Here is a 27,073-nt window from a genome sequence, read left to right as displayed (position 1 = left end):
TCAACCTAAGCTTCGTGGTTCTCTGCTTGGTCGCTCAAGCCAAGAAGGATTATTCATTGGTGTACACCAGACATAAACAGCAGAGGTTTTAAGAATTAAGACGGTTTGCCCTTGTTCTCTTCACCATAGAGGCTCGTCCGCTTCTTTTCTGCTCCCGAGGCTCCCGAGCTCTTCTGTTGTCGAGCTTCGTCTACGGCCTTCCTTTGCTCTATGCTTTCGTCGTGGCTCCGAAAGATGATATTCGTGTCTGGAGGAAACGCCAATACTCGTTTTATTGTTTCGCTGCCAATTGTCAGTAAATTTTCCAGTTGGGGCACCTGCTTCATCACTGACCGAATCTTGACGTTTCTACCACCGTTGTTCTTGGTCCAGATACTTAGCACATCTTCGCCACTACGATTGCTGAGGACTGCACCACAGACCTCGTCACTAGCTTCCATGAATTGGTCGCCAGCTATGGCAAGTAATAAGTCTTCCCAGTATCGGTCTGCGACACCTTTCTTCAGTCTGATAATCCACTTACCACCTTTTTTGTTTGCATCATCTTCCCACACTGGCCTGATACCATCCTTGAAGATGTGATAATCCGACACGGTCGGCAGTAGAGAGGGTCGTTTGAGGTGTGTATAGGCTGTCCAGAAGCCTTCGACTGTACTTACCGAGGCTACTTTGATGATTGATTTTTCGTAGTCCTTGTCTCTGCTTGTGGTTGGTGGCCGATAGAAGATATTCCAAGTGTTTCTTAGGTTGTGATCGATCTGATCCGTGCGTGAAGAAGCGGATGGGAGTTCTCCCTGACTTCTCAAGGGTTCATTCTCTTTTTCCTTCTCCTTCCTGTCCTTGTCCTTGTTTGGAAAGTCGAAGCTTGCGCCTGCGCCCGGGGTCTTGGGCGTTTTGGCTTGTCCGAACGAGGCGAACGCGCCTGTCCCAAGCCCAAAAGCAGATGCACCAGCTCCCGGCGACTTTACAGCAGCGGAAGAGGGTGCGTTGAAGGGATTGGTCTTGCCGTGTGCCGAGCGTGGCCCAAAGGATCGAGAAGACTCTGACTTGCCACTATCTTTTAGATCGAGGTCTCTGGTAGGTAAGGTTATTTTGTCCTTATTGCTACACCATGTTAGTGCAGACCTGAAAACAGCGAAGAGGAATGTACTTTGATCTCCGAGTCCACAAGTTGGCTTGATCCATTGATCTTGACTCGACACACGTGGGTTTGGGATAATGGTACTAGCGACCAAGACGTCCGAGGCGGATGACAACTTCCTTGTCCTTCGTCACAGCATACGCCTGCTTCTCCTACTCGTACACAAATCTTAAATATCTCTGCCCAGGAGATGTGGGTTTGCCGACGTTGAATGTTCAGTAATTAGATTTTTGTTCGTACAAATTAGGTCGTTGCAGGTGATTTGCCGTTCTTTTATTAAGACTTCAAGCGGCTGGACTTATGGTGTGCTGATCTAGACGTGTTAGCTTTTGGTGGGCTTGGTTGTGCTTCTGTGTGAGCTTTTGGAGTTGATCTTTGAAAGAGTCTACTTGATATTGTCGCTCATGCAGGAACGTTAACGCTAGTAACGCAATCCACCCACGCTAGCAGCCGTGCTTTTATCCTCCGCAGATTCTTTTACACTCGAGAGTCTTTTCTTCCCTCTCACAAAGACCATCAAACTCAAATCATCGTCAGCTGCACGCGTCAAAGCATTTCATGAAGCTGGCGACTCCGATGTGTTGGTCGAGAGCAGATCGTTCGCATCTAAAACCATTGCTACGAGGGCCACTTTTGGCTACCACGACTTGGTGATGACCTGATTGTCGAAACATTTTTGTGAATGCTATTGCATGCAAGCCTGGCTGGCAGTCGTCAGGTGAGTGCGGCGGGGATATGAGAGGAGTACTGTATGTGATGCACAATTGAGCTCTGGTAAACCGACCTTCAGCCGCCTCTGTTTGCTACATGAGGCACAGAGATGCTGGTTGAAAATAAGGAAAATGGCAAAGATCTGACTGCGGGTGGAATACATTATCACAAGAAAAAAATCTTTGAAGTGTGCTGATTATTTGTGCAGGCAAAGTCAAGGCTCTCTAAATCTATAACGCCAATACCTAGACGGCGTCTATGCTGGCTCTCGAGGTGAGCTGCTCGTTCTGGTTGCCCAGTTTAGAGATTTGCAGGAATGCGTCTACGCCATATCCTTCAAGACTGTGCAATTCCAGTCCACCAGCCCAGTATTCAGCGTATATCTTACTCATTGGTAAACCCATGCCCAGTCGCAGTTTCGGGTCTCGAAACGACAGCTGATTCAATGACGATCCACGTGGCGTGTCGGGTCCGCCCGGTATCTTTAATTCTTGCATTGTCGCTGCCAGAGCAGGCACTTGACCTAAGCTCGCCAGTCGCTCCTGGCTTCTTGGACCTTTATTAAAAGACCACAAGTAGGGCAGAATGTCGCGCGGAATGCCTCCACCTTGATCTGAGATGCGAATGACTACCTGTGACGGTGCTTCACAGATGAGGACTTCTATAGGCGGAGGTTGATCCGACCCTTTGTAATGCTCCATAACTGCTTGAATTGAGTTTCGGAGGAGTTCACCGATAGTATACTCCAGGTGACTCAGAACGTAGGGAAATGTAGCAGTCACATGTCCTCTTATGTTGATTTCAGGCACCTTGCTGCCTTGAACATAATCTCGACATACACGTTGGGCAAATTGACCGCAATCTCGTACAATATCTTGAGCGTTACATCGTAGCAAGACCTCACCCACAAAGTCGTGTTCGGAGCTTGGGTGCGGACTGTGTCCTGGTGAGTTGTAGGTTTCGGTCAGAGCAAGATGCTGCTCGGCTATGACTCTTCGCGAGATTCTAGCTCTCAAAGATCTGTTGACGAAAGCGTCCATATCGTCGGCGGACATCAGATTGTGACACTCGAGCACTCCAGTTACCATCCTTGGAATGACGCTCAAATGCTCTTTCAGATTCTCACTGATTATTTTGCACATTGCATCGTTGTCCTCTAGAGTCTTGACATTAGGCAACTTTCTAAAACTCTCGAAGGCCTTGTAGTAGAGCTCGTAGACGTAGGAGAGATGAGGGTTCGTAACAACAGCGTAGGGTAGCTTCTGCATGTCTCGCAGGCGGTGAGCGATTCGAGTAGGCAGCTCGTTTCGCACATAGTTGGCTGAACTAATGAGTCGATCTTCAGTCAAGGTACGTCCGAAAAAGAACAATTGTCGCAGACTCATAGGTCGAATTGGTCTCTCAACCCATTGATCGAGAGCCGAGGCTGGCCTCCATCGTGGAGCTTGCAATTGCCTCGAGGTCGCAAGAGCTCGTTGAAAGGTCGGCGCAGCATGCCGAAATTCAGGAAGAAAAGGCCCTGTGCAGGTTCTGACCACATTCAGCATTTCATATGCAGGACCGCAGGATTATGAATGTGTGCTTTTCTACGAGGTCGTCTCCTCATGCTGCACTGCTGTTAGCTGACTCTGGACTATACCAGCAATAGCATTGGGTAGGACAGGCTGTCGCAGTGCGCCGATGATCAATAGGCTCGGGAGGAAAGTGTATGCGCGCACATGTTGTGTGGTATCTGCACACGGTTGTCCAGGCCCAAAACTTACTTGAGCCTGAGTGGAGGGACATGGCGCACCTTATTATCACTGTTGGAGTTGATATCCGCCGTTTTCCCAAGGAACCAGCAACGTCACCAATCACATCACATCTGCTTTGTGCAGAGTTGCCCACTGCAATTAGGTCTCATAGGCAGGGCTCTTCACGAACAATCCGGCTTAACAGGATCTGGCGCAACTGACATTGTTACCACCTTCCGTTTGTTCGTTCGTTCGTTCGTTCGTTCGTGATTGTGAACGCGCGCTTTCCCTTCCTTCCCGCGTTCTGCTAGCTACACTGATAACTCGCACCTGCCCTGTTGAATCCAAGGCAAATTACGGAAGGCAGCCACCACTATACCGTCGATACTCAAGCAACTATTTGCCTCGACACTTTTCTATAGCACCTTCCGCTGTGTAGGCACGGCAACAACAACAATATGGACAATGTAAGATCCTTGCCCAGTCATGACTTTACCTCCCACCTTCACCTTGACCATGAGCTGACCTTGCGTCATCGTTGATCGCATACAGTTAGCAGGTCCAGACATGTTAATCGACGGCTATGATCAGTACACCCAGCAGGATGCCGAGGTGGTCGACATACAACCTGACGGTGCTGAGGATACGCAGGATGAAGCTCCTCTACGTGCCGACGATTGTATACTGCTCCACCACTTTCTGAAACAATTCAACTGACCCTTGAACCAGATGAGGCTATGAAAAAGCATGTCTTTCCTCCTCTTGATGACCTGGAAGTCGAAGCAGACACATACAATACATGGCACATACAAGATTGGCAACATTTAAGCAAAAGAGAACGTGGGCCTATTTTCGAATGTGCCGGCGCTCCCTGGCGTGTCTTGTTCTTCCCTCACGGCAATTCCGTCGATTGTGTATCTTTCTACCTTGAGCATGGGTACGAAAACGACCCTCCTGCCGATTGGTATGCCTGTGTACAATTTGCCTTAGTGCTTTACAATCCACTTGACCCTACCATATTCAAAATTCACACCGCAAATCACCGCTTCAATGCTAAAGAGGCGGATTGGGGCTTCACGAGATTCGTTGAGCTGAGAAAGGCTTTCGTCCAGCCATGGGAGAACCACGACAGGCCCCTGATCGAAAACGACGAGGCAAAGATGACTGCCTACGTCCGTGTCATAAAAGATCCCACTGGTGTGCTATGGCATAATTTCGATGGCTACGATTCCAAGAAAGAGACCGGAATGATTGGTCTCAAGAACCAGGGCGCAACCTGCTACCTCAATTCCTTGTTACAATCCCTATACTTCACAGATGCCTTCCGCAAGGCTGTATATCAAATACCTACTGATGCCGAAGCCTCCCGAGGAAATAGTGCTTGGACTTTACAACGCTTATTCTATCGTCTCCAAAAAGATCGCAACGCTGTTTCCACAAATGAGCTGACCGGATCCTTTGGATGGGACACTAGGCAGATTTTCGAGCAACAAGACGTCCAGGAGCTCTCGCGTATTCTGATGGACAAGCTCGAGACCCGCATGAAGGGTACCGCGGCCGAGAAAGCCTTACCAGAACTTTTTGTCGGAAAGACTAAAACATACATCGAATGCATTAATGTGAACTTCGAGTCGTCGAGGATAGAAGAGTTCTGGGATATTCAGCTCAACGTCAGGGGCAACAAGAACCTCGACGAGAGTTTCAAGGACTACATTCAAGTCGAAACTCTGGAAGGTGAGAACAAGTACGATGCTGGTCCTCCATATGGTTTGCAGGACGCCAGAAAAGGTGTCATCTTTGAGGAATTTCCTCCTGTGCTACATCTTCAGCTGAAACGATTCGAGTACGACATTAATCGTGACGCTATGATGAAAGTGAATGACCGTCACGAATTTCCGGAACAAATCGATCTCTCGCCCTACTTATCGCCTAACGCCGACAAATCTGAAGCATGGGAGTATCAGCTGCATGGTGTCTTGGTCCACAGTGGTGACTTCAATGCTGGCCACTACTATGCATTTCTCAAGCCAACTCAAGACGGTCACTTTTACAAATACGACGACGAACGAGTTACCAGAGCAACCATGAAGGAGGTTCTAGAGGAGAACTATGGAGGGGAGTATGCCTCCTCCTTGAATGGTGTGGCTCAGAGGCAGCCTTACATGCGAGGAACCTCAACCAAACGATCCATGAACGCCTACATGCTGGTCTATATCCGAAAGACCAGGGTCGACAAGGTATTATTTGGCGTTCAAGATCACGACATACCTTCGCACATTGAGCAGCGCATCTCGGAAGAGAAGGCGGAGCTCGAGCGTCGGAGGAAAGAAAAAGAGGAAGCTCATCTCTATCTCAATCTTGGCCTGATATCTGACAAATCCTTCATGCAACATCATTGGTTTGATCTCACAAACTATGAAGCTGACGTTAACGACCCATCAGCTGTCACTGTGAAGCGCGTCCTTCGTGCTAAGAAGGTGGAAGAATTCGCTGCTGAGGTTGCAGAAGAGCTGGATGTTTCCGCCGACCAAGTTCGTTTCTGGGTAATGGTTGGGCGACAAAACAAGACGAATCGACCAGATCAGCCCATTAGGAATGACATGACAATGGAAGAAGCCTGGCATAGACACTCTTCGAAAGGGAAACCATTTTATCTCTGGGCTGAAACCCGAGCAAGAAACAAGTCCACTGGCAAAGTCGAATGGCCTGACGTTAGTGGCGATAGCATCGCTAAGAATGGAGGAAACCATCCGATCCTGGTGTTCCTGAAATACTTTGACATTAACAAACAGACTCTGACTGGAATGGGCCATGTATACGTCAATAAGAACGATAGAGTCTCGGAACTTTTCACTCACATCAGAGAAATGATGCAATGGAACGACAACAGAGATATATCGTTGTATGAGGAGATCAAGTTCTCCATGATTGAGACCATGAAGTCGAGCAATACATTTGGTCAATCAGAAATTCAGGATGGTGACATTATCTGCTTCCAGGAGAACGAGAGGAATCCTGGAATTGACCTCGACCATGTAATCTACCACAACGCGCGAATGTATTACGACTACCTACTGAACAAAATACCTGTGGCCTTCCATCCACGACCAAGCACCTCTGGAGACATCTTCACCCTCGATCTAAGCAAGAAAATGTCATATGACCAGTTCTCAGACAAGGTCGGTCAGCATCTCGGCATACTAGGTGACCACCTTCGATTCGCTACCGTCAATGCCACAAATGGTAAGCCAAAATCTTGGGTCAAGCGAAATCTTCAGCAGAGTCTGAGCCAGATATTGACCTCCCAATTTACTGCATATGGTGCCTACTCACAACATCGGAGTGATGCGTTGTATTACGAGATACTCGAAGTCAGTCTCCAGGACTACGAGACAAAGAAGATCATGAAGCCGATCTGGCTCCATGACGGCATAGTCAAAGAAGAACAACTTGAAATACTAGTGCCGAAGCAAGGCATTATCGATGATCTCATCAGCGGAATCATGCGGAAGCTGAAGATGTCAGACGAAGTTGATCCTCGCAGAATTCGAATTCTCGAAGTCGCAGCTGGCAAGATAAGTCGAGTGTTAGCCGGAGACCACAATGTAGGTGTGATCAATGAGTTTACCTCGCTATATGGCGAGTTGATACCCGATGAGGAGATAAATATGGACGATGAGGACATATCGGTTTATTGCTATCATTTCGATAAGGAACCCGGCAAACCACACGGTGTGCCCTTCATCCTAGTAGTCAAACCTGGCGAGACGTTCAAGGACACGAAAGAGAGGATAAGTAAGAGGACGGCTATCAAAGGCAAGTTGTTCCAGAACATCAAGTTTGCAGTCGTGCCAAAATCGCCCTACGCAAAGCAAGTGCGCTATCTAGAAGATGATGACATCCTAGCAGACAGGCTGAGCGATGGCGACAGTCTAGGTCTTGACCATGTCAATAAGACGAAAAGTTTCTGGGGTAGAGCTGAGGGAATGTTCATCAAATAGACATCTGGCGCCATTCTGAAAAACACATCAAACCACCGAGTCCACCTTCGCCCTATCCTTATTCTGAAGCAGACATCATCTCTCGCTCTTCTGAGGGGAATGTTATGGTTGAGCGTCCTGCTCACAGTGGAAGTGCGGAGTGTTGCGCAATACAGCTGAACGCATTACCGGCAGTACCTGACGGTCGAACACTTTCAGCATAACCCACGGACGTCTGTGATTCTACGTGAGTTGATTATACAATAGAAAGCATGAAAGTTATATAGCAAGCGTTTAGTAAGTAGCCCGATAGTGATGAGAGATGAATTGAAGCACGATGGCCGTCCAGTATTTTCTTTTATACCTGCCCAAGACTTATCGTGACTTCTGTCACCTCTCCAGATCTACGTAACTATGCCACTGTCGTATCCGAACCCAACCGCCTGCCTCAATCACTACATACCTCCCTCAAATATTCCCTTCCCCCAACCTGGCTATGGTACATTATCCCGCACCCAATTCCAGATCTTCAACACATAATCGTCCTTCAACAGCTCACTATACCCTCTATCTTCTTCACCATCAGGAACCACTGCTGCAGCAGCGCTACCTCCCGAGCTTTCTTCCGCCTGGCCCTGCGTCTTCCTGGCCTCAACCGTGCTGAGACCAAGCCAATATGTCAGTGTAGGCATCGCGAGCAGTGAGTTGTGCACATCGAAAAACAATCCTGCTTTACCTTCTTTCTCCTTGGCGCTTGATTGTGAGGGATCACTAGCTGATGATGGCTTCCTACCTGCATACGCCTGTTTCCAGAAGGGGAGGAGACGAAGCAGAGATTGAGCTCCATTGGTGGATTTTTCGCTGTTTTGTTGTAGCTGGTCAAGTTTCTGTAGCCATTCTTGAGCTGGGACGAGGCGGATCTGACTTGACTTCGTATCTTTCTCGGTGTTGTTGCTCTGTAATAGTGTCTGCAACTTACGCACGAAATCCGTGAATGTTCGCTCCGCGTCAGGGTTGACGAGATGTAAGACCTTGACGGCATCAATATCTATCGTCATTGTATCTTTTGCTTTCTCGTTCGCTCCATTGGTAAGCTGAGCTACCATCTCCGGCTGCTCACCCTGCTTATGCTTGACATGCTCAGTCGGCACGCCTCCAATCATGCTGGACTCCACAAAACTAGCTTCCACAAATGCTTTCGCAGCGACGTCGACGGGTAACCATGTCAGTTTTTCCTCCGATCCGAGATCTGGTAAGGTGCCATCTGTGATCTTTGCGGTCGCGAGGATCTGCGGATATGCTTCCGATTTACTCCATATGCCGTGTTCTGTATCGCCGGAGAGCTGGCCCACACGGAGGATGGTGATGCGATTGCGTAGGGACGGTATGGACGTGGCGGCTCGGGCGAGACAGAGTTCTGCTGTTAGTTTTGAGAGGCCGTAGCCTGTCTGGCTGGAGGCTGCGATGTCTGCGATTAGGTTCTCGGGGACGTTTGTTGTGTTGGGTGTGGTGAAGGATGGGTCGTTGGATACGGCGGCGACGCTGGAGCAGAAGACGAGGCGTGGTGGTCTGCGTTGAGTCGAGGATAGGCAGAGGTTGAGCAGATTCTGGATAGCTGCGAAATGAGGTGTGAAGCTTTGGAGGGAGAGGAGGAAGTTGACGGACCATGCGAGATGGAGGACAATGTCTACGTCGCTTTGGAGAGTTGAGTAGTCCGAGAAAGGGATTCCGAGGTCGGGATCTGATAGTTTGCACTGGAGTATGGTGACTTTCTGGTCAAAGTCGTCTGGAAGAGGCAAGTTGCGGGAGGTTAGCGCTTTGACAACACGTTCGCGTGCTGCTTGTGGTGTTGCGCCTCTGACTAGGAGATACAGGCGATTGATGTCTGTTCGTCGTAAAAGCTGGTGTAGTACATTCGAACCTAGAGAACCGGTGGGTCCCGTCAGAAGTACCGTCTTGCCTGGCGGCTCAACGACTGTGGTAAATCCGTCTGTCATTGTTTCCACAGGTCTCGAATCATCTAGTCTGGTAAACTCCTTGACAACATCAACAATCCGATGCCGTTGATCGTTCTTTGTGTCCTCAGCTTGACCGTGGCGCAATTTTATGATCGTTTCAGATAGTCCTGCAACTGTCACAGAGTCCTCCACAACTGTCAGAGGCAATTGTGTTTCTTTTGGAACTAAAGGTCGAAGTCCATGCCGTATCTGAACGCAGGCGACAGAATCTACACCGTGCGAAAAGAGATCGACATCGAGCCTCAAATCTGCACCTTTCTCCTTGCCCACAATCGTTTCGATCAAGCCAAGTATTGTCTCCGGCACTTTCTCATCAGATACTTGAGTACCATCCACCTGGACTGCGTTATATGATTGTTCAATATTGCTCGCATATCTTTCGACAGCCTTGTTTCGGAGAATCGTGCCTTTACTGCTTTTCTCAAGGGGTGATTCATCGTACGGCATCGGTATCAGCATACTGCGTGGTATCCGTGCATGAGACTGGTTCTCAGTGTTCAAACGTTCGACGTTTGGCGCGATCTCATTGATGATATCCGAGTCGCTTTTATCCTTAGCGTCATTCGATCGGAAAAGAAGAGCACCTGGATAAGGTTGACCGTTACCAAAAACGAGCACATTAGACAGTAGAGTTGAGCTAGCAGCAAGAGCATCCTCTAACGGACTAGGATCAAACTTCTTGCCTGTGATTAAGGTCAGCTGCGAGTCTGCTCTGGAATGATATTTCCATCCATTCGTTATGCTTGAATGCCTCGCAAACAAATCCGAGGTTGAGTAAGAACCGTCCTCATGGTTTCGTTTTGCCATATGTGGCCAGTCTGCTTTGACTATGAGCTCATGTAATCCTTCGTCTCGTGCTTCGAAATCAATCTGTGTGACTTTCTGACTTTGGCGTAGATATTGCCACTCCTTATCTTTTTCATATTCTCGGTGCGATGAGAGTAAAAATCCAACTTCTGCACTTCCGAAGCGTGATACCAGGTTGACATTTTGCTGAACAAGTTGATCGCCAACATCGGCAGGAAGCGCTGCGCCACCAACGCCTACGAGGTCCATGCCTTGCAGGTGCTTCAAGCCTTCAGGATCTGCAGCCATCATTTGTAGTATGTATGGTACAGATGTGAAGTACTTGACGGACGGCGTGGTGCCCTGAGCTGCTGACCTTTCCGCAACTTCGAGGCATTGCACGACATTTTTGGCAGTTATTGGTAAGGACTGACTGGGGAACAACCATATCATAGCACTGCTCGTCCACGCTCGGAATATGTCAGCGGGACCACCATGGTAGAGTGGTGTGGTTGTGAAAGTTGCCTGATTCTTGCCGTCAAGGGCGGGCAGCACACCTACCGCTCCATTTTGAGTCTGAGGTATGGGCTTCGGCAGCCCAGAAGATGTGCCTGACGTATGGTGCAAGTACGCTATATCATCCCTTTGACTCGATCGTGCAGGCTGCTGACTTTCATTTGACCTCTTTTCTGATCCAATATCGAGAGGTGTTGAGGGTAGGGACGTGTGGCTCAAGTGGTTATTCTCCGTGGGTATCTCACATGCCGCCTTGGCTAAATCTTCGTGTTTTTCATCCACGAGCAGAATTGATACGTTGCATGCCTGACAAAGATGTGCTATTGCCGAAGACGAACATTGTGGCGCGATCAAAAGAACCGGGTGTCCTAGCCAGAGGCAGCCCAGCCATGCAAACAGGAAGTCGGGAGAGCTATCGGCTAGTATGCCCACTGTCTGTGTGTCTGGCGCTTGAAGCTGTTGCGACAGCAGAGCTGCAGTAGCTGACACAACATTACGAATCTCCTTGAAAGTGAAGATTTGAGGATCGAGTGTTGATTGCGAGGACTCCTTTGTTGTTCGATAAAACCCAATGGCGGGTAAGTCTGAGTTTTGACTTGCCTGCAAATCGATCAAGTGGTTGACGTCTGAGAAGGGCCTTTGCACATCTTGTTGAGCTGCTTCGCCAAGAGTGCAAACAAAGTAGTTAGTCTTTGGTGAAGACATTGCAGGATAGCCTATCACTGTTTAGAATTATGGTGCTGATACATTTGAATCACGAAATGCAGCTACTATAGTAATTAAGAAATGGGTATTTGGATATGGTAGCTTTCGATGGATGAATGAATTCATGCTAGCAGTACGAGGGGCTTACTAGTCAACAATATTTCGAGAAGGTCAAAAACTCTGTGGACTCTTGCACGCTCGTATAATCGACTCTGTCAAAGGTGCTGCTTCAGTGACATCATTACCCATAGAGGCGTAGGGCGCCATGCTTTCCAGAGACGTACCGCGAAGAAGCATGATTTGAGGCATGTAGACGCAAGGTGTGCACGAAACAATACAAGTGAATACTAAGATGGAAAGAGTAAGCAAGCGTGATCAAGAAGTGGCTGATTTGACGCGTCAAGTTACGGTCATATTGCAACTACCAGAGTGCGCGATTGATAATGGATAATCGGAACTTCTATCTAGAACGTGTTCCTGAGAATATTTTTTCAATTTTTCCTCCCCTTCTATGCTCCTCTAAAACACCTTCTCACCATCCGATAAGTGTCGCATGTTTAGTGTGTTCCGTTTGTAACGGCGGTATTAGCATTGCCGTTCTGCATACCATCAACACCTTCTGGTGCAGTAGCGTGCTTGTTGGCAGCTGCAACACCGTTGGTCTTGGTACCGTTGGTACCGTTGGTGCCGTTGGTGGCGTGTGAGCCGTTGACACCGTTGGCACCGTTTACTTGAGTTCCGTTGGTTACGTCGTCGTTAATGACCTTGGTCTTCGAGCCACCGTTCGTCTTGTTCTTAGTGAACTCTGCGGCGATACCGTTCATGGTATAACCAGTATCGCTAGAATCGACAAATGCCTCAAGACCCTCACCATTGCGAGGGTAGTTCTTCATGATCTCCTTGTGTTTGCGGAGAGCAGCATACATCTCGTCCATAGAGACGTCGTTAAGGAAGACACAAGAGCCTAGAGGGCTTGGTACAGCAGCTCGCAGCTTACCGTCTCGTGTCTTGAGGATGGCTGTGGTGGCTTTGTCCAAGATGTCTTCGTTGAAATCGTGGTGATCCATAGACAAGCCAGCCTTAGAGAACAGGTTGTGTATTCTCTTGTGCTCCTCGTCGCTCAGTAGACCTCGGATATTGGCCAAGGTTGCCGAGTAAGCCATGTCGATGGAGATGGCGTGACCGTGTCGGAGAGGAACTTCGGGAACGAGTTCGTGTAGTGGTGACCATCTATCTCGTGTTAATGATGTTTGGGAACTAGTGCAGGATCACAACATACGTGTGGCCATATGCAATTACTCGGTCAAGTCCAATCTCGTGGAGGTTAGGAGTTTCAAGCTTCAACATCTCGTAGATGCCTGCTTTGTTGATCGTGTCTGCAGCCTTCTTGACCTCTGCAGATGCACCATCACTTCGTCCGAACCCAGTGGAGATGAGCTGCTCGCAGTATTTGTCGAGCAGGTCAAAGGTAGGCAAGTGGGCGCAAGAGGAGATCTTGATAAGCTCGGCAAATCCGTTTCGAATTTGGGCTTCGGGCAGAGATCGGAGGAAGGTAAAGTCCAAGAATGTCTTCATGGGTGCATGGTAAGCACCCAGTCGGTTCTTGTAGTTGCCATAGTTGACGGCAACTTTGATGGAGACTGAAGCGTCGATAAGACCGATAACAGTGGTCGGGATACGGATGTAGTTGGTGTTGCGGCGATAAGCAGCACAGGCGAATCTGTAGATGAGAGGTTAGTATACTGTTATCAACGGGTTGCACCGCAAAGAGGGGGTATTCGGGTCAGAGTGCCTTGAAGTTATCTTTGGCAATGGTAATTTTTACCCAGCAACATCAGTAACTAGTCCACCGCCGACAACAAGGACAGGTTCCTGCAGCAAGAGTTAGCGTATTCTGCAAGGGACGTGATGGCGACTCAGGCGGCTGTCGGCTGGGCCCGTGGGAAAAGATCTCCGTATTACGCACCTTTCGGTAAATGCCAAATTTGGTCATCGAGTCAACAATGCTCAAAAAGGTATCGATGCTTTTGGCCTTTTCACCGATCATGGTCTTGTGAACCTCAAGATCGATGTTATAATGGTCAAAGTACTCTTGCATCTGATCACCGTAAACATTGAAGATGTTTGTATCCATGACAGCCAAGCAGCGACCCCATTTGGTATAGCAGTCGGCTAGGTCGCTCTTGCCAGTGTCGAAGACATTGTCGATGAACTTGAAGTCGTACTCGATCTTCTCATAACCCTCGACGTGGAAGCCGTCGGGTCGTTCGTCAACGGTAGCTTTGAGGTCAGACATTGTATATGGTAATTGCAAGAGACTCGGTTGAATGAGCTTTTCGTGCTAAAAAAAAAAAAGTTGAAAAAAGGTAGAGGTTGCAGAATTGAACAGGACTCAATCAGGGGGGATCTCGCAGGTATAAATGGCTATACTTTTTTTCAACCCGCATCAGATCTAACTCACGGCATGTTTACACCAAGCATGCAAATCTACCTACGGCGTCCTTGCCCGAGGAATCAGGCCAGACGTCTCGGACCCTCATTTCAGTTTTTCCAAGGAGATGGGGCAGCTCTGTTCCACGTGCCCCACTTGTTGCTCTGATAAGTCGATCGTGAAAGGGTCGTCACTGAGCACAGTCGACGGCCAGCTGCAGACACAGGTACCGGAAGCGTCGTAGTAGCTGCTTAGCATTTGAGCCAGTCACAATGATGATGTCTTGGAAGAATGATGTAGAAAGCGTGGATGGATGGTATGGAGCAGCAATACGTCAACACATCGTCCTGATTCGTCCTTCAACAGGTGTGTGGTAGGGATGTAGATCGTGGCGGAAAGTTGATTCCTGGGGTGTGAAGACGTAAATGCGAGATCTTAGTGCGATTTCGGGTAGATTGAGTTGGTTTGCTGAGCAACGTGCAGTCACATCTAGAACATTTTTGTGTGCCTGACAGCCACCAGAGCCGTTGGAAAAAGTTCTCTGCATACAACACCTTGGTGCGTGTGATGCAGAACACATGAGATACTGTCGTGGGAGCCTTTAGCAACTCCAAAATTCAAGGTTCTTACCCTGTTTCCAGGTGTTCCCGCATAGCACGTCGAACAACACGTATAGCCATTCAAATTTGCTCGTCGACGCGAGCATGTCTTTGGGTATTGCATAATCGAGCTAGCAACGTGGGTATTATGGCGTGATCAGCTCGATACTGTGACCTGTTCAGCGGCAGTAAACCTTGAGTGATGATGTTTTTGCCCTGCAGAGGGCTACCGATGTGGGGCTAGACCTCCGAGACCCGCAATGACATTGGTGCATCGAAACGCAGATCCTTGGCTGTGGTTCTACAAAACTTTCATGATTCGGCGGATTCTAGCCCCTCACATGTTTTGAGTTCCAAGTTGTTGGGTATGTTCGGCATGCTTGCGTGAACGTGTCCTCTCAGCATGCTTGTGGCTTGCTACAAGCGAAGCAGGCCGACAACGGTCGCGAAACCAAGCAGAATGATGCATGTGATATTCAATGCTCTGTCTGAGAGATGCTGTGATGAATTTTACAGAGACCTGAGCCGGGAGACATACGTGTAGCTGTATTACGGTAACTCGTAGCTGATTGTACAAAGAAGTTGTCGAACCCGTAACAAACATGGCAGAATTAGAATCATCGAAAAAATACCAGGCCAAGCAGGAGGTGTTTGTATGGAAAGTGGACTTCCCCTGAGCTCTAGTCGCTAACATAAACAAGTTCGACGACGGTCGTGAAATCGAGCTCCTGCATTTTGTGTATGGCAAGCCAAATATCGAAGAAATTAGAGGCAATCCTGAAAAGGTCCTCGCAGCAATCGACGAGTATGCTAGAACTCAAAAATACCTCATGAACGTAGGTGAGGATAAAGGCAGAATCGTTACAGATTTGATCGCTGAAGTCAAGCCGCAAGTGATGGTAGAGTTGGGAGGATATATTGGATACTCTTGCATTCTCTTCGGAGAGGCAGTGAGGAAAGCTGGTGGCAAGAAGTATTTCAGTCTGGAACGAAATCCTGAATTTGCTGCTGTCATTGCATCGCTCGTTGATCTTGCAGGCCTCAGCGACCTGGTGAAGGTCATTGTCGGGTCGAGTGATGTAGCGATCAAGCGCCTTCACGCAAACGGTACTGTTCAACGAATCGATATGATGTTCTTGGACCATTACAAACCAGCCTACACAACAGATTTGAAACTTTGTGAAGAGCTTGGACTTGTAGGTCCAGGATCGGTACTAGCCGCCGATAACGTTATTGCTCCAGGCAATCCACCATACCTCGAATACGTTCGTAGCACATGCGAGCAAAAGCGCAGTGCTTCTAAAGGCGAGTCAGTGAATGGGGTGGACAAGAGGTTCGAGGACAGAACCTCTAAGCAGTATGCCAAGCGCGAGGGTGATGCCAAGCTTGACGAAACTCGAGTTGGAAACCCCAATCTCATCTATGAGAGCAAACTTGTAAAAAGCTTTGAGCCAGAAGGCGTACCGGTAAGTCAAGTCCATGTCGGAGCTCCACTCACTAACGGCCATAGGACGCTGTCGAGATAACCAGATGTGTCGGTGAAGAGTGAGTAACGCAGCATATTCGTCACTCATGGTACAAGAGTAGACTGTCCTGATGCTCATCGCTTGACACACTTGGCTCTTGCGTTCCCACATGTGTAGCGGTAAGCCGTGGAAGGTCAGTCAGAGTACCATTCGAAGACTGGTGGACTCTAGAGTGATGAGGTTAGGCCGACCATAGTTGTTTCAGCACATGCTAGACGTCTAGGCTGCACGATGCGTGGGAGTTTGTGTGGCAGAGCGTTGATATTCGACTCGGATAACAAGGTAAACAGGCTTTCAGACTTATTGCTTCGTGCACTTGCACGTTGGGCCTCGTTAGCCGCAGTTGACGACCTCCTGCTCAGAAAAGTTCAGTCTCAAGTATCGTGTCTTGAGTTTCGTAATTAAGCCTTCAAGCCCTTTGATCCTGCAAGATCAGCGCCGTTTCTCACAACACCGACCATACCTCCTGTCTGTACACTTTCACTGCCTCCACCGCTGAGCCTGAATTCAATCTCCGCAAGTCCTTCGAGCCAAGTTATTCGGGTGGCAGCAGGGACGTCCAGCTCTTGCAATTGGTCTGCAAGATTGGTCAAAATATCTGCTAACGCCAAACCTCGACTTGACTTCAAAGCGTTGACAGTGTTTAGACAGGAGGTGATGTCTGCTGTCTCTAGTAACGTAGTCATGATCGTTCTAATGTCTTCCGGATGTGGTGCCGCGATACAGTTGTATATCGTGTCATTCGTGATCAATTCGTATGTTATCTCTGAGTCCTTCAACGGCGGCTGTCCTTTCACAGGCAACGGCCTAGATCCAGCGTGGCAAGCTTGTAGCACATTCAAGGCTCTCCGCATGTCCCCTTTCGAAAGCGATACCAGGGAGTCAATAGCTTCCGGTGCGATATTGACACTTTCTCTTGCAACAACCACGTCAACACTGCGACGAATATCTACTTCTTTTAGAGGGGAGAATCGAAAGCGAGTACATCGAGAAAGGAGAGCAGGCGACAGCTTGTGAGTGTAGTTTGCAATAATACAAAATCGAGTGTTAGCTGTGTACTTCTCCATTATGCGGCGAAGAGCCATTTGAGCGGCTGAAGTCATAGCATCGGCCTCGTCCAGGATGATCAGCTTGAAACCGGTTAAACCTGACTTTGTACTTGTCGCAGCTTGTTGCGTAGATGAAGAGAATATCTGTTTCGTGCTGGCAAATGTCTTGATTTGTTCTCTGACCACATCAATTCCTCGATCGTCAGATGCATTCAATTCGAGCACCATCTGACGCATATTCTTGGTTCCATATATCTGACGAGCAAGGGCCAGGATTGTGGATGTTTTGCCAGTGCCTGGTGGACCGTATAGCAATAAATGTGGTAACCTATTGTGCTCGACAAATCTATTGATGGTTGCGAGGATATCTTGGTGACCAGAGACATCGTCTAGGGTATTCGGGCGGTACTTCTCAACCCTGTATAATTCTTAGTTAAAGCATTATGACCGCGAATCAGACGCACCATGGCAGACTGTCACCGATCTCTACTGGAAGATCGGCCACCACCCGTTTCTGCTTGCCAGCATGTCCGTCTGCACTGAAATGAATGTCCTTGCGAGGGACGTCAACGTCCATTTCATCCTCGAAGTCGGACATCGTGCTAGGCAGGAGGCTCACTGTGTATAGTGGAGATCAGTGCAGCTGAAGGACCAGCGACCTAAAAGACAGTTGCATCACTCTTTCCGATATGCAAGCCCATTATTGTTCGACGCGTCGTCTGAAACGCGTCCTAAAGTCGCGGTGTAGAAGTCTCAAGTTTAGTGGTTCGTGTTAGGCTTGGCCACACCCGTAAGCTGATCCTAAGCATGCCTATATATGAGCAGTACACTTTTGCCGCATTATAGCCGTTTTCTATTTTTCGAGTCGGTCAGTTCTGGTAGCACTTGAATCACGTTTACGTCATTTTGCACAACCCCACGCGTCCTCCGAAGTCGTGCCGTTATGCACCTGCCTCGCGCACTTGAGCATTTCCGAATGAACACGGTCGTTGAGCCCAGTTGATAGCAGAAAGCGGAATTGGAACAGAGCCCGAGCCATACTCTTGTCCAGTCATGCCAGCATATCACTCGGTCTTCCTAGGTGACCAAGGTGTTCAGCTTCTAGGTGCGCTCACTGAAACACTCTTGCTGGCCGCATGTACTTATGTCTCTTAGGCAACTTTCCTCTATTACCTCTGAGAACCAGAACTCGCGGACCAGCCTATGCTCTCCCCACTCTACCAGCCGGCAGCGACCCTCTTGACGTGGACCCAGAGTCAGAGTCCTACGACATCCTTGATGAGTCTCTATCACTCTTTCGAGCGAATGTGTTCTTCCGAAATTTCGAGATACAGGGTCCTGCGGACAGGCATCTAATATACTGCATACTGTTCTTGTCTCAGTGTTTGACTACAGTAAAACCGAATCAAGACCCAAAATCAGCAGAAAAGGCGTTGATCAACCTCGCACTTGAACATTTCAGCCTACCAGGGGAGCCCGGCTTTCCTCTGAACCAGGCATATGAGGGTCCTAGAGATCGACAAGATGCGGAAACGCAGAGGCAATATTTAAGTCAAGTACGGCAGGAGCTAGCGCAGAGATTACATGCCCGTCTGTACGCGGACGGTACAGGAGTACCTAACAAGTTCTGGATGAGCTTCGCGAAGCGTAAGTTTATGGGCAAGAATCTTTGAAGCGTGAACATGTACCGAAAATCGTCCACGAACTTCGAGCAGCCATATAGATCACATCAACACTACCTCCGATTTGCGACGGAGTAGGGCAGTTCGTCATACTTGGGTTGTGGTTGAGGATCGCAAGCATGTCTTTGAGGTCGTATAGAAGGCCTACACCATCAGTAAGGCGTTCAACTCTGTACAGCACGGCCACTACGGCATATGGTCATGGCACCCTCGCCAAGTTATCGTCTATCTGCCGTCACTCGGACATAAGATATAGCAGGCAGGCCGTCGCCAGCCCAAAACGCATCTTCCTGGTCTAGTCCACCGAGGCCAATACAATGTCATGCCGCCGTGTCGTTTTCCACCTTTGTTCTTTTCGATGCCTGTCCCCCCAAATTGTCGTTGTTACCATTATCAATGGGTGTGCCTGCAGATGTGGCCTGGTCAAGTCCAGCTCCAGTCCTCTTCTTCGCTCGTCCCGGCTTACCACGAGCTTGTACAATTACACCTTGTAATGGAATGACTCTTGTGCTCACTAGAACATATCCACCTTCTGCGCCTCCCTTCGCCGTCATCAAAGGATGTGTACGTCCTGGCAATACTTGCCACTGTCGAGCATAGGAGTGGTGAAGTGCAGGGGTCAATAACAACGTTGGATCAGCTGGGAAGCGAGCATCGTCAAGCACGGGAAGTTCCTGCCCGGACGCTGTATCCCTTGTTTCATCGGCTCTTGCTTTATCGTCCTCGTCTCCTACTTCCATTCTACCAGTGTTGTCCTCTTTCTGTGATGTTTCCTTCGTCTCATCAGCCGTCCCATCCAAGCTCAACGCTTGTCTTCTGCGCATCTCTTGCAAATACGCTGTTCGTCTCGCAGTAGAGTATACATCGCAAACCTCCATCAGTGGCTCAATAGTCGGCGAATAGACGACAACTTGTGCCCCACCCCTGAGCAGTGGCACAAGATGCTTCAGCACACTGATGGGATCCATGTAAGTCGCTACTATCAGCCCGTCGAAGCCTCCGGCACGCGCTGTATCGACTACCTGCTTCGTTCGGGCCCATCTTCTCCGCTTACGATAGTAGTTGGAGCGGTGATTTGGTTTTAGTGCACTGAGTTCTTCGGAAGTACGAACTGGTGGTTCAGACGAGTAAGTACTGTCGGCTTCGGGTTGCAGGAGTTGGAGCCAGGTCAATGTTTGTAGGTGTGTATGCAGCTGATGAGGGTTTGGTTCCACGGATGAAGGGGGCTGTGTGTGATCGAAGGCGAAATATCGGAGAAGGGAAAGGTTCGGTTGCTGATTTGCATGAACGAGAGTAATCGTATTTGAGGTCGCAAGCGTATGATCGTAACGTTGTCTTCGAGGACGCTGAATAGACGGCGCCTCAATTTGTGCTTCATCTTGCATCTCGGTGGGCACTCCTTCTACCTTGGGCTTGTGTGGGTGAGTAGGACTGGGTTCACTCTGAGTGGGTTGTTGATGATGTAGTATCCCCATCCGTTCTGCGACAGCGGCAACCAGCAGACCACCTGTATCATCGACCATTAAATATCGGCACCTAGATTCTTCCTGCTCTAATGCTGGCCCAGATGCATGAACGTTCGCCCAACTACCCATCAAGCCTAACGTCTCGTTCCTGATCTCTAAGATTCTGGTGAAATCCTTCTCCTCCATAAGGAAAGTGGTTAGTGCACAGACATCAAGCGGTATGACAGTAAACCTTTTCATGTACTTTTTCTGCTTTCGTAAGGTATATTTTGCCAAGGAGAATGCAGTTTTCTGATCGAGCTGAGCGTGGTTCGCCATGATTTTCGTGATGAGTTCTTTGGGGTTGGACATTTTGTCCGACTTCAACGCCTCTATCTCGTCGTATGTGAGCTTTTGATTGTTCGGATCGTCGATGATGTTGACGTTGGATTTGTCGGTTGTGAGTGGCAGGCCATATTCATCGAATTGACCAGCATTAGGCGTTGATACAGAATCATCTTCGCCTAGATCAGGTTCTGCTTCCTCGAGGATTGTCTCAGCATGGATTTCCGAGGCTTTGACCACGCGAAGATCCCGTCCGTCCTTCTGCTCTGCGCGGTCCAAAGTCTCAAAGGTCAAGTAATATGGTCGACCAATGATCTGATTGGAATGGAACGAGCCATATTTTCCTAAACTAATCAAGCTGTCATAAAAAGTCAGCCTTTTCCATTGCGCATTACTGATAATGCACTGATCATGAAGCAGAGCTTACAGTGCCTGACCAAAGTCGACATCGTGTGGACCTACGTGTTAGGCGTTATTTGTTCGACCTTGACAGTGCCAGAAGGTAGTCGTAAGGCCACATATTGTGGGAATTGGATTTTGTCGAACATAGTCACTTTTATCTTGACTTTGAATGGAAATTTGATTTAAGAGCTGGGACTATCAGTGACGAGCATCGTCGTGGCATGGATATTAGCGACACACTGGTAAATTGACTCGAGGTCTCTGCGACATTTTGATCAACACATTTATTCGTTGTATTGCGGAAGGAAAGTCACCCGGGCACACGGGGTACCTCTCCACATAAACATGCCAGTCTATAACCTCACCAGATGGACCCAAATCAACTCTACCATATTGTGATCGAAGAACGAATGTTGTCGAGATGACCGAAGGAGCTTTGCACGTGTATCATGAGGGTCGCAACCTCAATCTTTTTGAGCATCTGCCACGCTCTTCTGGTAGTCATCCACCTCCCAAACATGTGCTCCTGTTTGTTGGCGGTCTTTTCGACACCTTCAATCTACCACAATACGTGACTGACCTGGCCGCTCTCTTCCCACTACACAGCACACAAGAATGGCGAGTAATGCACATCCAATTGTCTTCCCAAGGTCGTTCATGGGGAATATTCGACATTGACCGAGATATAGAAGAGATAGCTATATGCACTAACTTTTTACGTGACAAGCTATTCAAAAACTCAGGGCTAGACGTCGTGCTTATGGGACACAGTACTGGCTGTCAGGATGTGATGCGCTACCTCACAGCACCCAATCCGCCGAGCGACAGAAAGCCCGCTCGACCAGTGGTACAAGGAGCTATTCTACAAGCACCCGTGTCTGATCGCGATGCAATAAACCATACCATTGATGAAGGACCAGAAGCAAAGAAAGCCTACGACTCAATCATGAAGATCGTGGATGCGACAGCAGAGCACGAGAGACGTGACGTCGTATTGCCACTCAACCTCATAAGACCGCTTCTCGGACTTGTCCCAGTCAGTATAGCTCGATTTCTGAGCCTCGCTAGTCCAGAAAGTCCAGCCAATCCTAGTGTTGAAGACTTCTTTTCCAGCGATTTGAGCGACTCAACCTTAAGAAGGACATTTGGCAGTATTGGACGGAACCGAGTGCTAAATCGACCCACAGGTGATGGAGCAAGAGACGTGCAGTCTGTACTTGTCCTCATGTCTGATTCAGATGGGAATGTTTCTGGAAAGATCGGTCAGAAAGCGCTTCTGGCACGTTGGAAGGACGTGACACGCGATGAGACAGGTGCCTCAATACATGATGAATCTGCTGTCATATTGAATGCGATACACGATGTTGGTGGAGACGACTGGCCAAGTCAGGAGGCGCGGTTAGTAGTGCTCAGAAAAAAAGTCATACATTACTTGAAGCACGTTGTTGGTGGGATCGATCAGACTGCTACCGATATTTGGCACAAGGACGGAGACCAGGTTATGGCTATGAAAAGCGGCGATGGAAGGAGTATAGAGGATAAGGTCGGAGTTTTAAAGCTGTGAGGAGGCAACTGCATTGAGCCATGAACCAAGACAGAGATTGTCTGAATGTCATGATCACGAAAGATTGCATACTAATCATAATTAGAATCGTTGGTGTACAAAGCAGAACCTAGATCGCAAAGACGACTTCATAGTGATGGTAGGTGGGGACAGAATCCGATTCAGATTCAATTTAGGACCGCTATCAAGTACTCAAAAAGAAGCTTTGACAGCTCGACAGCCTCTACTTGAGAGTTTGAGGACCGATATTCCTGTTTGTGCCTTGCGTAGCGTTCTTATGGCGATTCTTGCTCTCAGGTGCCAATACTGTATCCGAGCACCTGAGCGAGCGTGACTTCCTTTATTGGTGCCAGGGGTTGCTAATGCATTAGGGTGGACCGACGTGTCCCGAGCAACAAGACTGTTGATTTCTTCTCGTGCTGTGGTTTAGATTGCCCTCGCACACGAAGGTGTACCGATTCCATGGTAATGCCAAGGCTGGAACGATGTGCAGTCGTGGTCGAATAGTCTACCACCAGCCCCTTTCCCTCTCTTTTTCTCCTTTTCTCTCTTTCTTTCTGAATTGCCGTCAAGGTCGGGCGTGTCCACTCTTCAACTAGCGTTCTATTCCATTGCGAACATCATGCTGTCATGGCTGGATCGGGTTGACACAGTTCTGTTGGTTGCACTATCACGAGCAGAGGTATGGCCGCTCGTATCACTCCGTGCAGTTGATGTCGATCCACCTGCAGATCGAGCCAATGGGCTCAAGAGGCGAGCAGTTCGTGGCCTACCTCGATCTTCGAGCAAGGGAGTATGAATGTTTGGAGATGAGACGCGCACTCTGTCAGATGAATCCAAAGTCGTGGTAGTGCTGGTTATGAATTGGGGAAATCTCAGGGCTTGGCCATAAGTATCTCCTGTTCGATAGGAGCGAGGAGAAGAAGGCCCAAATCCATGGGTAGAGGTATAGTCGTGTCTTGTTCCCAATGCGCCGTTGTGAATTAGCACTTCTCCTGATTCATTTTCCAGGTCACTGATATTAGTCTCATCTGGTGGGTATAGTCTGTCGGTCGTAGCAGATCGCTGGTAGAGCCAAAAGAAGATGTTGAGGCAGACTATGAAGAGTCCAAAGCAAGTCACGAGGACAATGCAGGCAGACATGGAGATGGCTGTGGTTTGTTTCGGATGGGTGAGGCTGAGGTTGGACTGGTCTTTGCAAGCATTATCTGAGGCTATGAACAGTTGTTCAAGAGTTGTAATGCAGCGTTACTCTTCCCGAGATGTAAGACTGTAAGTTTTTGCCTGTTGTGGAAAGCCAGGATGTGATTCAGAAGAGATGAACTGCCATACCGATATACCTGGAATCTCTGGTTGTGTTTGTTGTTGTGCTTGCCATAAGTGCCAAGCAGCATCCGGAAGACATCTTCACAGCTGTTTTGTTTCCTTCACAAGCGTCGAGACAGGGTGGGCGTATAAGGTGACTTCTGGTAGATTTTCGCAAGAGGTATTGTCTTGTGTGGAATAGTACAAAAAGAAACCATCTTGTTGATTCGAATTTCTGCTAGATATTTCTGTCCGTAGAAGACCATGCCGCAAGTGCCTGTAGAACAGTCACTTTGTACTGAGCTGACCAAAAGCTCGATCAAGCTCCTCACCCTCTCGACTAGGTGACATTGCAGGCGCTGCGATATTAGAAGTTGATTCCTCGCTCAAAAGGTCTTGGTTCTTTGCTGACGTTGTTGGCTGAAGCAACTTTTCTTCTCGATCCAGCCAGCCAGGAGCAACCCTCCGCTTCTCCGCCAAGTCCCGCTCTCTGATCTGTCTTTCCCAGTCCTGGATACTTTTCTGTGCATCAGCGGCGGACTTTGCGATATGATCACTTAGAGCTTTACATGAATTAATAATGTCTTCAGGGTGAGCAGCATGGCCACTGGACGACTTGACATACTTTGGCTTGTCCCCATTGGAGTCGTCAGCCAAGACAGATGGAGGGAGGGAAGTTGGCACAGTCCTGAAAGTGTACGGGAGAGTCACAGCAACCGGTATCTGGACAAAGGGACTGATTGTTAGCGGGACCTGAGCTAGCAGAGGATGTGGCTTATGGGTATCGAACATCTTGTAAGCAGACTTTGGGAGGTAGTGGGAGAGTGTCCATGGACGGCCGACTCATCGACGTTGGAAGTCGTTTCGAGGCTCACGATATGATAGAATTTCTGGTTGCCGTCGACGTGGTATATCTGTACTTTTGCCCGGCAATTCTTTCTAGTTCTACCACGAATATCCAGCACGTGCTCGTGCTTACTTTCAGCCCCCAGAGAGGCAGTTCGCCAAGGGCTTTTGAGGATTTCCAGGGATGTTTCGGTGGCAGCAGAGTGGCTTGCGCAAGCCCACACCTGCAATAAGGTTTACGATAATCGCCTACTTCTTTCAGCTGCACCGTTTGAGCATAGAGTGTGACAAGCAGTATTCTTTGTGCTCATCGTCAGCAGTATAGATTAGCTCTTTTCGCCATACCGCAGAGTGGGACAGATCTTGAGCAGTTGTTTGTTTGCCAATAATCTTCTTGCCACCCTCAAAAGCCTCGAGTGTTCCTATTCTAGCCCCTCGCAAGCGTCTAAAGCCTTGGGATCTGACGTCTGCTTGGTATTTGCTGGAATAGCCTACTAACAGGCAATTTACCTACCACCACCACACGTTACAGACCAGACACTTCACTTACCACGGTCCTTGTCCAGTCCACCTAACATATCGGTTTTCTCGTATATCTTATACCTGCGCCTGGTGCGCCTCAAGCAACAATCATGGAAACATACATGAAACAAGCGGTGGTGAACCGCAAGCCTGTACCTGATATCGATTTCACGCTACATACCATGGAGGATGGCTCTCAAGTGAGCACGCAGGAAAGAGTCTGCAAAGGTATGGCGTATTACGCAAGAGTGCCAGTTTCACGTTGACAAAAGAGTAGATGTTCAGGCTCCTGCTATGAGAGTACCTACCGACGACGAGTTCTATTCCTCTGCCGATCGCAAAAAGCCAAACCTAGCGTTTTTGAAGCAGCACTTCATTCGAGAAGGAAGGCTGACCGAAGAGCAAGCGCTATTTATCATAAACGAAGGTGCAAAACTGCTAAAAGCAGAGCCCAATCTGCTAGAGATGGATGCGCCCATTACGGTCTGTGGCGATGTACATGGTCAATATTTCGATCTGATGAAGTTGTTCGAGGTTGGTGGTGATCCAGCAGAGACCAGATACCTGTTTTTGGGCGACTACGTGGATCGAGGCTATTTCAGTATCGAATGTGTGCTATACCTGTGGTCCCTTAAGATCTGGTACCCCAATACCCTCTGGCTACTGAGAGGTAACCACGAATGCCGGCATTTGACCGATTACTTCACCTTCAAGCTCGAATGCAAGCACAAATACTCGGAAAAAGTTTACGATGCATGCATGGACTCCTTCTGCGCATTGCCACTGGCGGCTGTCATGAACAAGCAGTTCCTTTGTATACACGGCGGCCTCAGTCCTGAATTACACACGCTCGATGATATCAAGAACATTGATCGGTTCCGTGAGCCACCCACCCATGGTCTTATGTGCGACATTCTCTGGGCAGATCCACTGGAAGAGTTTGGTCAAGAAAAGACAGGAGAGTTCTTCGTCCACAACCACGTACGTGGCTGTTCGTACTTCTTCTCATATCCAGCTGCTTGCAATTTCCTAGAGAAGAACAATCTGCTCTCGGTCATTCGCGCCCACGAAGCGCAAGATGCTGGCTACAGAATGTATCGTAAAACCCGAACTACTGGCTTCCCAAGTGTAATGACGATATTCTCGGCGCCCAACTATCTGGACGTCTACAACAACAAGGCAGCTGTGCTAAAGTACGAGAACAACGTGATGAACATCAGACAATTCAACTGCACACCACATCCGTATTGGCTACCGAATTTCATGGACGTATTTACCTGGTCGCTACCATTTGTTGGAGAGAAGATCACAGACATGCTTATCGCGATTTTGAATACATGCTCCAAGGAAGAGTTGGAGGACGAGACACCTCTATCCGGTCCAGCCTCGCCTGCGCTTTCAGACGCCGAGTCAACGGAGGCTAAGCGTCGTGCAATTAAGAACAAAATTCTGGCCATAGGTCGGCTCTCTCGTGTTTTCCAGGTTCTGCGAGAAGAGTCGGAGCGTGTCACTGAGCTCAAAACAGCGTCTGGTGGTCGGTTACCTGCTGGCACTCTTATGCTGGGTGCTGAGGGCATCAAGCAGGCCATTCACAATTTTGAAGATGCACGAAAGGTCGACTTACAAAATGAACATTTACCTCCCAGTCATGAGGAGATCGAGAAGAAGAGTGCGGAGGATCGAAAGAAGGCTTTGGAGAGGGCTGCGCGAGAGGCTGATAATGACCAAGTCTTGCAAGGCGTGGCGAGACGGATTAGTTTGTGAGTA

The 27,073-nt window shown here is 48.7% G+C and overlaps 11 protein-coding genes across 11 annotated transcripts; 4 read left to right on the top strand and 7 right to left on the bottom strand.

The window, feature by feature from the left end:
• Nucleotides 1-95: 95 nt before the first annotated feature.
• Nucleotides 96-1,185, bottom strand: LTR64_004302 (uncharacterized protein; the record flags this gene model as incomplete). Its single annotated transcript, XM_064898649.1, has 2 exons — nt 96-1,074; nt 1,151-1,185. 2 exons carry the CDS (start codon nt 1,183-1,185, stop codon nt 96-98), a joined length of 1,014 nt encoding a protein of 337 aa, XP_064754606.1.
• A 912-nt stretch (nt 1,186-2,097) lies between these two features.
• Nucleotides 2,098-3,637, bottom strand: PKP2 (putative protein kinase; the record flags this gene model as incomplete). Its single annotated transcript, XM_064898648.1, has 2 exons — nt 2,098-3,371; nt 3,616-3,637. The coding sequence occupies 2 exons, from the start codon at nt 3,635-3,637 to the stop codon at nt 2,098-2,100; spliced, it is 1,296 nt and encodes a 431-aa protein (XP_064754605.1).
• Nucleotides 3,638-4,043: 406 nt separating this feature from the next.
• On the top strand, nt 4,044-7,586 carry UBP15 (ubiquitin-specific protease ubp15; the record flags this gene model as incomplete). Its single annotated transcript, XM_064898647.1, has 3 exons — nt 4,044-4,052; nt 4,138-4,264; nt 4,315-7,586. 3 exons carry the CDS (start codon nt 4,044-4,046, stop codon nt 7,584-7,586), a joined length of 3,408 nt encoding a protein of 1,135 aa, XP_064754604.1.
• Nucleotides 7,587-8,059: 473 nt separating this feature from the next.
• Nucleotides 8,060-11,899, bottom strand: LTR64_004299 (putative NRPS-like protein biosynthetic cluster; the record flags this gene model as incomplete). Its single annotated transcript, XM_064898646.1, has 2 exons — nt 8,060-11,601; nt 11,875-11,899. The coding sequence occupies 2 exons, from the start codon at nt 11,897-11,899 to the stop codon at nt 8,060-8,062; spliced, it is 3,567 nt and encodes a 1,188-aa protein (XP_064754603.1).
• Nucleotides 11,900-12,147: 248 nt separating this feature from the next.
• Nucleotides 12,148-13,886, bottom strand: LTR64_004298 (uncharacterized protein; the record flags this gene model as incomplete). The annotated part of the gene is made up of 4 exons (XM_064898645.1): nt 12,148-12,820; nt 12,870-13,310; nt 13,416-13,462; nt 13,557-13,886. 4 exons carry the CDS (start codon nt 13,884-13,886, stop codon nt 12,148-12,150), a joined length of 1,491 nt encoding a protein of 496 aa, XP_064754602.1.
• A 1,336-nt stretch (nt 13,887-15,222) lies between these two features.
• Nucleotides 15,223-16,169, top strand: LTR64_004297 (uncharacterized protein; the record flags this gene model as incomplete). Its single annotated transcript, XM_064898644.1, has 3 exons — nt 15,223-15,273; nt 15,322-16,086; nt 16,131-16,169. 3 exons carry the CDS (start codon nt 15,223-15,225, stop codon nt 16,167-16,169), a joined length of 855 nt encoding a protein of 284 aa, XP_064754601.1.
• Nucleotides 16,170-16,547: 378 nt separating this feature from the next.
• On the bottom strand, nt 16,548-17,793 carry RFC3 (Subunit of heteropentameric Replication factor C (RF-C); the record flags this gene model as incomplete). Its single annotated transcript, XM_064898643.1, has 2 exons — nt 16,548-17,613; nt 17,660-17,793. 2 exons carry the CDS (start codon nt 17,791-17,793, stop codon nt 16,548-16,550), a joined length of 1,200 nt encoding a protein of 399 aa, XP_064754600.1.
• A 455-nt stretch (nt 17,794-18,248) lies between these two features.
• Nucleotides 18,249-18,868, top strand: ARC18 (subunit of the Arp2/3 complex; the record flags this gene model as incomplete). Its single annotated transcript, XM_064898642.1, has 2 exons — nt 18,249-18,300; nt 18,351-18,868. The coding sequence occupies 2 exons, from the start codon at nt 18,249-18,251 to the stop codon at nt 18,866-18,868; spliced, it is 570 nt and encodes a 189-aa protein (XP_064754599.1).
• Nucleotides 18,869-19,197: 329 nt separating this feature from the next.
• Nucleotides 19,198-21,215, bottom strand: TRM6 (tRNA (adenine(58)-N(1))-methyltransferase non-catalytic subunit trm6; the record flags this gene model as incomplete). The annotated part of the gene is made up of 2 exons (XM_064898641.1): nt 19,198-21,025; nt 21,130-21,215. 2 exons carry the CDS (start codon nt 21,213-21,215, stop codon nt 19,198-19,200), a joined length of 1,914 nt encoding a protein of 637 aa, XP_064754598.1.
• Nucleotides 21,216-24,226: 3,011 nt separating this feature from the next.
• LTR64_004293 (uncharacterized protein) lies at nt 24,227-24,730 on the bottom strand (the record flags this gene model as incomplete). Its single annotated transcript, XM_064898640.1, has 1 exon — nt 24,227-24,730. One exon carries the CDS (start codon nt 24,728-24,730, stop codon nt 24,227-24,229), a length of 504 nt encoding a protein of 167 aa, XP_064754597.1.
• A 686-nt stretch (nt 24,731-25,416) lies between these two features.
• On the top strand, nt 25,417-27,070 carry CNA1 (3',5'-cyclic-nucleotide phosphodiesterase (PDEase) (3':5'-CNP); the record flags this gene model as incomplete). Its single annotated transcript, XM_064898639.1, has 2 exons — nt 25,417-25,534; nt 25,584-27,070. The coding sequence occupies 2 exons, from the start codon at nt 25,417-25,419 to the stop codon at nt 27,068-27,070; spliced, it is 1,605 nt and encodes a 534-aa protein (XP_064754596.1).
• Nucleotides 27,071-27,073: the final 3 nt, after the last annotated feature.

This window comes from Lithohypha guttulata, assembly GCF_036872675.1.
Source record: "Lithohypha guttulata strain CCFEE 5908 chromosome Unknown scaffold_3, whole genome shotgun sequence".
NCBI classification, from domain to species: Eukaryota; Fungi; Ascomycota; class Eurotiomycetes; order Chaetothyriales; family Trichomeriaceae; genus Lithohypha; species Lithohypha guttulata.
Note: the sequence above shows the minus strand (reverse complement) of the source record. Positions and strands in the feature narration are given on the sequence as shown.